Source organism: Copadichromis virginalis, linkage group LG18 (assembly GCF_057382275.1).
Source record: "Copadichromis virginalis isolate Kocher_CV1m ecotype Utaka linkage group LG18, C_Virginalis_male_GT1.1, whole genome shotgun sequence".
In the NCBI taxonomy this organism is placed as follows: Eukaryota; Metazoa; Chordata; class Actinopteri; order Cichliformes; family Cichlidae; genus Copadichromis; species Copadichromis virginalis.
In genome coordinates, this window is record NC_140635.1 from 34,836,330 (window position 1) to 34,846,156 (window position 9,827).

General features: G+C 40.7%; 2 protein-coding genes across 9 annotated transcripts in view; one reads left to right on the top strand and one right to left on the bottom strand.

Moving 5' to 3' along the window:
- Positions 1 to 7,687, top strand: part of astn1 (astrotactin 1) — a 500,282-nt gene extending 492,595 nt beyond the window's left edge. For all 8 annotated transcript variants that reach the window (XM_085439848.1, XM_085439850.1, XM_085439853.1 and 5 more), the window contains one exon: positions 4,386 to 7,687. In XM_085439848.1, the coding sequence (XP_085295974.1) occupies positions 4,386 to 4,623 (238 nt within the window). In that variant the 3' untranslated portion in view covers positions 4,624 to 7,687. The remainder of the gene's footprint in view (positions 1 to 4,385) is intronic.
- Positions 7,688 to 8,502: 815 nt separating this feature from the next.
- The window catches only part of pappa2 (pappalysin 2), a 95,630-nt gene continuing 94,305 nt past the window's right edge, over positions 8,503 to 9,827 (bottom strand). The window contains exon 27 of the mRNA XM_085439617.1: positions 8,503 to 9,747. Coding sequence (XP_085295743.1) covers positions 9,637 to 9,747 — 111 coding nt within the window. The 3' untranslated portion in view covers positions 8,503 to 9,636. The remainder of the gene's footprint in view (positions 9,748 to 9,827) is intronic.

The window sequence follows — 9,827 nt, forward strand, 5'->3', positions numbered from 1 at the left end:
CCAGCACCACAGAGCACCTGTCCCACTGGGCACTTTCACCTCCAGCACTCCTGCCCTGACACTGGTGTGGCTCCCAGTGAGTAAGGAGCAGTGTCCATGGGCGCTGGGAAAACAACACACTACTCACAACCAAATTACTCAATGCTGGTGGGTGCTGCTCTGCAGCAGCAGGCCATGGTGGTCATGGGGCCCAGAGCTGCATTTGAGTAGTAGGGACCGGTCAACTTACCACTGCCAGTTACGGCTGCCTCCCAGACTCTTTTGGCCAATAGGTGATCCTCTGACCGCATCACAGTGATGTCCAGGCCGGCCGGCCGGCAGCAGCAGGCCCACTCTGTGATGTCTCCTGGAGGTCCCTCCACAAACTGCTCGAGAACAATCATATCCAGCAGCCGAGGCTCTCCCTTTGGCGTCACCTAGCCGCCACATTGTGCTGGCGTCTGGCGTAGGCGAAGGGCCAATCCCCCGGCACAATCTTATCTCCCCAGAAATTATGGCACGGGTCTTCACGGGGTGAGCCCCAGCCGATCCACCTGGGCCTCCCCACACAGCAAAGGGAGTTGCCACAGAGACGACTCCTCAGCAGGCCACTGCTACACCACGCCCTAGGGGTCATCTCCTTCCATCCAGTGGAGCGTCCTGCAGCTGATCGAGTTGTTGTTGCTGCACCACCGCCTGCTCCCAATACAGGGTGGCCAACTGTGCCACCATTTTCACCAGTTCCACTATTGTCTGTGTTGGTCATGGGTCCACTCTCCCACTGCTGTGTTTCGGCACCACTGGAACAAAAGGACCCAAAGCACACAGCATTGCAGGTCCAGTGATCTTTATTTCCAGTGTTTTCGTGCTTTTCTAGGAGCAGCTTTCCAGCTGCCTTCTTCACTCCACACCACACACCACTCCTGTCAGATCCTGGCAACCTACTGAAACAGGGAAGCCATGATCAGGTGATGAAGAGCAGCTGTGTGGGTCAGCCTCCCCTGACACCACACCCTGAATCCACTGCTCCACCCGTCCCCTGCAGCTGAGCCACAAACCACACCCTGTCACAGCTTGCAAATCAATATTAGACTGGACATAACAGCAGTGACAGAAGCAAGGAAGAGAGAAAGCATCATGAGCAGTTTTTCTGCTATGTCAACAGTGTCTGGCTGATGGCTCATGTCGATTCATCCTTAATTTTTTAACTTGGCAACAAAGGTTTCCTGAGATTCTTTTCAGTGGTGAAGTCTTATAGGCACATATCCAGCTTAACTTTTTCTTCTTGCACTCCATACTAGAGCAGCTTTATATGATCCACAATGCAAAATAATCCTTATTTATTTCACCTTACTTCTGACTGGTTGTCTCTTTGTACACTCTCTAAGTGTGCTTGTTCATCACACTGACTGCAGCTCTCATGTGTCAGCAGTTCAGTTCAATTTTCAACTCAGCTTTATTTATATAGCACCAAATCACAACAGTAATCACCTCAAGGTACTTTATGTTGTAAGGTAAAGCCCCTGCAATAATAGTATAGTTCACTAGTGTAATGCACTGTGGCTCTGGTGATGCTGTGGCTCCGATACGTCCAGCAGACTTGTGATTTGGTATAATGGGACCGTCTGCCATGGAAGTGGTTCCTTGGCTAAAGAATGAGCAGAAACTGTGCGTGGAATGAACAAAATCTTCTCTCGCTGCCATTTTCTGACCTTAGACAAACACTTGACAAGGTTTCACTTCAGCAGCCAAATGGGCTGATCAGGCTTAATGGTTATTTATTGCACTGTGTCCCAATGAGATGTATTTATGTGAACTCTGCGCATCATGTTACTTGTGAAGATGATTATTCAGCTGGCCTGGTTTGGTCAAAGGACAAGATCGAGCATTTCATAGTCTCTCCTCGGTCTCTTGACGGTATTAGAGCAGTCCATCAACTGCATTTCTTCAACAGGACCGGTGCTTTAGTTACCCCTTATTTCTTCAATCATTCATTTTTCCACAGTTTTACCATCATCGGTTCAGACCTTCAGAAGCCGCTGTGTGCTTTGGGTCAGATCTGGAATGTGTCGGTACCCTGTGTGCTGCTTCAGACAGGAAGCAGGAGTGGATGACTTTGGTTTTAGGTTCTGTGATACAGTGATGTCACTCTACAATAACAGCAAAGCCACACTGTGATTTATGGACTGCAGACAGTCAAATGCATCTCATGGCGATTGAACATCAACACTAAGGTTCCACTTCCCTTCAGCTCCTTGGCAGCAAGCTGTTCCCACAATTCTGGTTGCTGACTATCTTCTTGACTTTGTAAAAAACCCTTGAAAACGACCAAAGACTGGGCCGCCTCGAGCGCTGGTTGAATGCTGCTGCAGTAATCTGTTGAAAACAATTTCAGGCAGTATCAATCAGCCCCAATATTAAAATCAGTAACAGGTGAAGAAAATAACTCTAATTTCATTACAAGCACTGCTCTGCTGGGAAACCTTGGCTCTTGGCATACATGCGGATGTTGCTTTGACACAAACCGCCTCCCTAAAAATTGTTGCGAAACCAAGAACATGCCTCTCCCCATAGTAACGATTCTCCCCAAAGGGAGAACGATGACCTGTGCAAAACCATCCATGTTAGTCTCAAAAACCATGACAAGACCCCAGTATGTTGGTTCAGTCCTGAAACTCCCCAAATCCAAATCTGACTGAGCATCTGCAGGATCTGCTGAACGAGTCTGGTCCGTTGAGACCTTTCCCCCAAGATGCAGAATCCGGTGCACCATAGGACACCTTAACCCTGGACAGTATTAGGCAGGTGTCTAACAGTCTTGTGCCCGACCTCTGTAATTATAGGTTGGTTTTCCTCACCTGTGTCGGAAAACCAACCTATAAGGGGCGATCGTGGCTCAAGAGTTGGGAGTTCGCCTTGTAATCGGAAGGTTGCCGGTTCGAGCCCCAGCTTGGACAGTCTCGGTCGTTGTGTCCTTGGGCAAGACACTTCACCTGTTGCCTACTGGTGGTGGTCAGAGGGCCCGGTGGCGCCAGTGTCCGGCAGCCTCGCCTCTGTCAGTGCGCCCCAGGGTGGCTGTGGCTACAATGTAGCTGCCATCACCAGTGTGTGAATGTGTGTGTGAATGGGTGGATGACTGGATATGTAAAGCGCTTTGGGGTCCTTAGGGACTAGAAAAGCGCTATATAAATACAGGCCATGTCCTTTGTAGACTTGGAGATGTCTTCAAACATCACTGAGTGAGAGTAGTGTATGCTTATTTATTTTTAATGTGACTGACTGACTGCATTCCTACACAGTTCATTACCAGTTGACAAATACAAATATCTCAAATAAAGTCTAAACTTTCATTTAGTTGAAAATACAGCTGCTCGTATTATTTCCAGAACTGGATCCACTGAACATATAACACCTGTTCTTAAACAGCTTCCAGTTCACCTCCGTGTCAATTTCAAGATCCTGCTTCTCACTTTCAAAGCGCTTCATAACCTCGCTCCTCCATATTTACCTGATCTTCTCCATACATACTCACCCCATCGTACACTCCGCTCTTCTTCAGCTTCCCTCTTGTCTGTTCCACCTGCTCGCCTGACTACCACGGGACTCAGAGCCTTTAGTAGCTCCGCCCCGAGACTTTGGATGCACTTCCACCAGATCTCTGGACCACAAACTCTCTCACCACTTTTAAATCACGTCTCAAAACCCATCTATTCAGAATTGCATACAGCTGATCTGTCTGTATTAGTCCATTTTTACCTGCCTCAGCTTTTATACTTTTATGCTTGTGTGGTTTTGTTTTGTTTGTTTGTTTGTTTTTTACTTTATGTCTAAATTTTATTTTGCCATGTTTATTAGATTTTATTGCTGCTATTGTTCTTGTTTTATCGTAAGGTGACCTTGAGGGTATTAAAGGCGCCTATAAATAAAATGTATTATTATTATTATTGTAAAATAAATATTCATATACAGTGTATTTTATCTGATTTTCTTTCCAGCCCTACCATTTTGGAGTAAAGCTTTTAGCATTTTAAAGGCTAGCATGCTACCACCACTTAGTGCTACAAGCCCTCATAAAACTTCCTAAATCAGCTAACATTTCTGATTTTCTGATCTGACCATCAGTTTAGGAATCATCATTCATCTGTTTGTCGTTCTAAATATGCCAGTAAGAAGCTCCGTAAGTTCAACAATACTTGGTTCATTTATAATTTTGCTGATTTTTGTTTTTTTGAGGTGGAAAATGAAAAAAACCGACTAACTGGATTGCAGTCTTGTGGCTCCATGTTTTTAGTGATGCATCCGTCACATGCAGGCTACTGACATATGTCAAGTATATACTTTTTGTGTCCATGTCTTAAAATCATCCACAACCACACTTTAATCCTTTATCGTCTTTGTCCCAACAGGAAGGCTGGCCTCATCCTCTCGCAGCTTGATGAGCTCTCCCCATGGTGTAAGGGTCTCCTTCAAGAGCCAAAGATCGGTCTTCGCAGGATGTCCCTCAAGTTCCTGTCCTGTCGTTACACAGACACCAAAGTCTTTGGGCTTAACTGGTCAGACATGGGCCAGGATGTACAAAAGGCATGTGATGAGCAGACGCTCACTGTCATGTATAACGACTACGGCGAGCCCAGGGAGCTCTGAAGGTTTCAGATTTGATTTAGACAACAACAGTTTACTATTGCAAATTGCAGTATTTGTATTTGTTGTCTCAAATGCTCCACATTATTTGAAAAAGCCATTAACTTTTTTAACTTAAATGGCTCCTGAACTAAACATATTTCATGTATTACGGTATCCAGTGGTCTCTAAAGTCAGCTCTAAAAATCAGCTAAGAAAAAGGTCCTAAATGAATCCACGTCTCTTTGCTGTCCTTTGTTAGACCTGAAAGACTTTAAGTTAGTGAACATAATGCAGTCGTTGATGCTTTCACCAGAAGCATCTTTCTTCTTGAAGTTGATCAGTTCTCACTGGTCATTCTTCACTGCATATAAGACTATGTTGTAATAAGTATTTTCTTTACTATACATTGTGATCTTATGGCCTGAAGCATCATTTTAGGTGAAGCGAATAATTTAGCATCAACACAAGCTTTATATTCAAATCAAGGCCGGTGTGTTTAACTTAGTGGGCATCAAAATCCACACAACTCCAGCTCTCAAATCCAACTAACCCCACAGTTATCCAGATTGAATCATTTGAGTGTAGGATGTCAGGCGATGGTGTAAATGATACTTACTTGTGTTTTGTTTGATCATGGCTCATAGATATGGAATTATGAAAGACGATTTGTTTTTTGATCATTTCAAATCTGTGAAACAGAAGGAAAGTGATTTTTTTCTCTTTAAAGCATTAATTTGATCCACAGAGTCACCTAGAAAGAAAAAAAGTGGTTTCATTCTGATTGGACATTTTCAGATTTAAACAGCTGCTTTGTGCCTACTTAAATCCAAAAGTACCCAAATCTTTAAATGTTTTGGGAAAACACAGGAAAGTTGTCCGCCAACCATCGGTGGCTACAGGAAGCCTAGATGCAATTACTTGATTCTTGGACCTGATTTGTGATCTGGAGTCAACTTCATATGAAGTTTACATATAAAGTTGGCTTAAAAGAGTCTGTCCAGTTCACTGTAGCCTCACCTTCACTGGCACATTCCAGCAACGGTTATAAATGAATATTTTTCTGCTTCAGTTTTTAGTGGTTTTCATCCAAATGTATTATGAATGAATGCAGCACCTGCAGCAGGTGAACAGTTGTGCTAGACATCAAGTATCTGATGACGTGAATAGTTCTGGTATTGGCTGCTTAGCCGCGTGTAGTTCCTTATTCATCGGGGGCATTCTTCTTTTAGCTGCTACTCCTCCATGTATGTATTTTGGATGAAGTCAGCTTCACAGTATGTAGTTACAGACCTTTTGTCTGTTTTCTCATCTTTCCAACATGCCGAAGAGTTCAAGACATGCAATATACTTCAGGATGTGTCGTACATGATACTGGGAAAAGGCAGTACCTTATAAAGTTCTGTTTCTATAACAAAGGAAAGATTGCATGTAGGCAAATAGAGATTTACTAGAAAAGCAAAACTTAGAAAGGTTAATTGTGTAGATAATAGTCGGAATTATTTTAGTAGTATAGACATTCAAGAGAAAGCCCTGTACATAACATTCAAAGTTTTAGTGATATAACCTGCTCAATGTAGTGTTATTTGCATTTAAGCTGTAGTACAGAAGGTGTAACAAGCATCAAAAACACATGATTTAAAATCTGTACAAATCCAATAAAAACTGTCAAAACTATCCTTCTTCATTGTTTTCAAGTTTGAATGTGATTTAATCCAGTGAATACTTTCAAAATGATCATTCTGTACTTAAGCTGTAGTTTAACAGCAGTTTAATCATCTTAATTTTACGTGCGCTAATCTGGTGTGTTTCTTGCCAGCTTATTCTTATTTTATTTGAATTGACTCATGTTATTATAATATGGTATTTTGGTTTGTATTGTATTAACTGCTGCTAGTAAGTTATAAATTAATAGTTTATTAAACTTTAGCAAATAGTTCTTTTACTGTTAACGGGCAAAACGAATACTTAAATACTTATTCTGTGCTGATTTTGTGCTTCTGGTGACTTTCCATATTTGTAGCTAATCACCTAATTGTGAGGGTGAATGAATAGCGTCTAGTTACAAGTTACAAATGCCAACTCTCACATTAATGTTTTATTATTACTCACTACTTTAATGATAACCCAGACGGCTAATATTAGTCATTGATAAAAGTTAACCAGCTAACATTAACAGGTGGTCCAGATTGAACATTTATGATAATTCATTAATAATTTAATGTTTCAAAACAACAGTTTTATTGACGAAATCTTTAAAAGCAACGCTGTATGAAGTTCTGTCCTAACTGCTCTGTTAGTATCAGTACTGCTGTGAATGACTTCATCTGATAGTCATTTTTAGTATCAGCCAACATCATTTTTTTTTTTAGAATTTTGTTATCAAAAGGTACCATTAAGTGTCAGTTCTAGTGAAATATCTAATAACTTACTAATGTTGTAACAGATCATATATATTAGATTTAACACAGATCAGATATAATAAGATGACACACGTTTTGTCAGAATGCACTCTAGTTTTGATTTGATATCATGACATTGTCTGTTAACAGGAAAAAGCTACTAGCTACAGTTTTATCCTCTATTAATTTGCCATTTATTAATTAGTTATTTTTAGGTGTTACTGTTACTTTAACTGTAGTGGCCAAGTCAAAGGTTGATGTCAAAGAAAAAAGATATAAACGAGCAGGTGATTTTTAACAGTTCTCGTATGTGAATACTAAAATGAGCGCTTGTAGATTTTTGTATAGGCAGCAAATTATTTCAGAAATGCTTCACGTTAGAGCACAGTACGGTGTTTGACTTCTGTATATAAATGTACACCAATTGGTATTTTACATTTACATGTGCTTTACTAGATCCAATGATGTACTGTAATATCTGCTGTGTATCTCAGTCTCTGCACATTAACACACTGATGCCTGTTGTAAAACGACGAGCATACGGTTCTTAATCTTCTGTGATCTGTAGATGATACCTGGAATTCAGCTGAACTTTTGCGCTGAGCTAAACTGAAAACGAAATAACCAACAAAATAAAAAAAAGATATGGGGACCCATTTGAGCATTTCAGAAACATGAAACAACCATCTACTATCTGCATGCTATATTGTATGTGGCATCATAAAGTCGACTTTTTCACTTTGATCTTTGCTACTTCTGAGAACAATAAAAGAATATACTACAAAAAGTGGCTGTGTAGATATTACTAAAGAGATTTTGCATGTGCACACTGATTGAAATTCATATAATTACTTGCAAGTTGTTCTCAGCAAGTGCTCACAAACTATTATATAAACTGTTGGAGCTACTTAACTATTCAGAGTTTTTGGAGCCACATTTGGACAAGAGGGTGAAATGGCAATTTATCAGCTAAAGCTAGCAAGCTAGGCTATCTAGCAGCATTACCGCACTGTACATGTGCATTGCAGAGAGAACTAGCTAATTATCAACAGACTAATAAAATCCTGGAATTCCACTCACCAAACCGAAAACATGCCTCTTACACAGGCAGAACCATACAACAAGAAATATAAATGCTACAATAGCATAAACACAATGAAGGTGTCCAGTTGAATACTTGGATTAGTGAAAGTGAAGCTGCCTGTGTTGTTTGTCAATCAATTAGGATGAGTTATAAAAAAATCTCTTTATGCTGTTACGAAGTATGAAATTATCCATAGAGCCCAACACTGCTGTTGAACCAGGCTGTAAATATGCTTCCCAGTGGTGTAAAGTTGGGTGGGGAGCCAACCTTAAGTAGTAGAACTGTAGATTTAAATTTTCATGTACTATGTTATGTTTGTTAGCTTAGCTGAATAGCACTAAAGGTTTCTATTTGTGGTCAGAGCATCTCATCAATACAACATGTAATTGACAGAATACAAGTCCACAGTTGTAAGGGTCAATATAAAGTTGCTATTTATTTCATAGAATATAAAGTACAGTTTTGTAAAATATGACAAACAAACATGATTATACTTACTATAGATCCAATATAGTACTGGGGTAGTTTATTATTTCTAGATAATGGACACCAAAAGCTGTCTGACGTAAACACATGCAAGCAGATGTCTGTGCTGAGTGGATGATGTGACCAGGTTTCCCAAAGAAGTCTCCCTCTTTTTGCTTTTCAGTATTCATCTTCATGTGCCGATATGTTTCAGTGAGCCCTTGAGCCAGTAATATTTGATGCTGCTGATGTTGTATTTATATAAGTAAACATTCTCTTTTGGGGTTCTTCTTTTTTTGGGAAGCCCTATGCACACATTGTAACCTACTGATACACGTTTGTAGTAGAAATATTACTGACCTGTGTGGCTAATAGGTGATCTAATACATGTGTTAGGTGATCCAAATATATTAGTCTATATATGTTAGTCTTTACATACATGTATCCACTTAAATTCCTAACGACTACAAGGATCCGAAGCCCGTTCAGGTACAATGACAGCATTTGGGCGGATTCCATGAGGAAACAGGAGACTTTGCCTCGGCATTTTTTAAATACAGTCACTGTAATTGTGTTTTTCCCTCGGTAGCTCTTCCTGTGAGGACTGTGCCTGTACTGGACAGTTTCAGGCACATCCAGTTGTTTTAGTTGTTCACTTCCCCGAGACTAATCATTTCCAGAACAGTACTCGAGTCCATTTACAAAAGTGATTTGATCCAATTATCATGGTTTGAATTTCAGAGGGGACGATAAACTGTTCAGCCAGGCTCTAATGTTGAAAACAGAATTATCTTCACAAATCCAATAGTGAAGATAACCTTTAACTTCTTAACAGGGAGAGAAAACATATTCATGTGTGGAGGTTGTTTTGCTGGACTGGACACAGGAATTCGAGTTTCAAACCACCATGACTCATATTTAATGCAGCTTTAACAGTAAAATGTCCTTTTATTGTACAACGTCCAACTTCAATCACAATCGCTGCGTTATAAAATCTTAAAAATGGGATATTCTGTGTTTGTTGTGGTGGATATTCTGTGGTTTGACTCCATTTAACTAAAGTTCAACTTATATCATCCCTCCATCTTATTGTGTCCCTCCTCCCTCCAAGTGCTTGGCTTTGCTCTTGTTCTCTTCTGCATCCGGATCCCGGCAAGTGCATTCATCCTGAGTGCAGTCAGCTCCAAATTGAATGACCTGTCAGTAAATAAACACAGCATTCAGTGTGTGGCTTCCCAAAACTGCTATATATCTTTCAGTCTGTGGCTGAAACACAC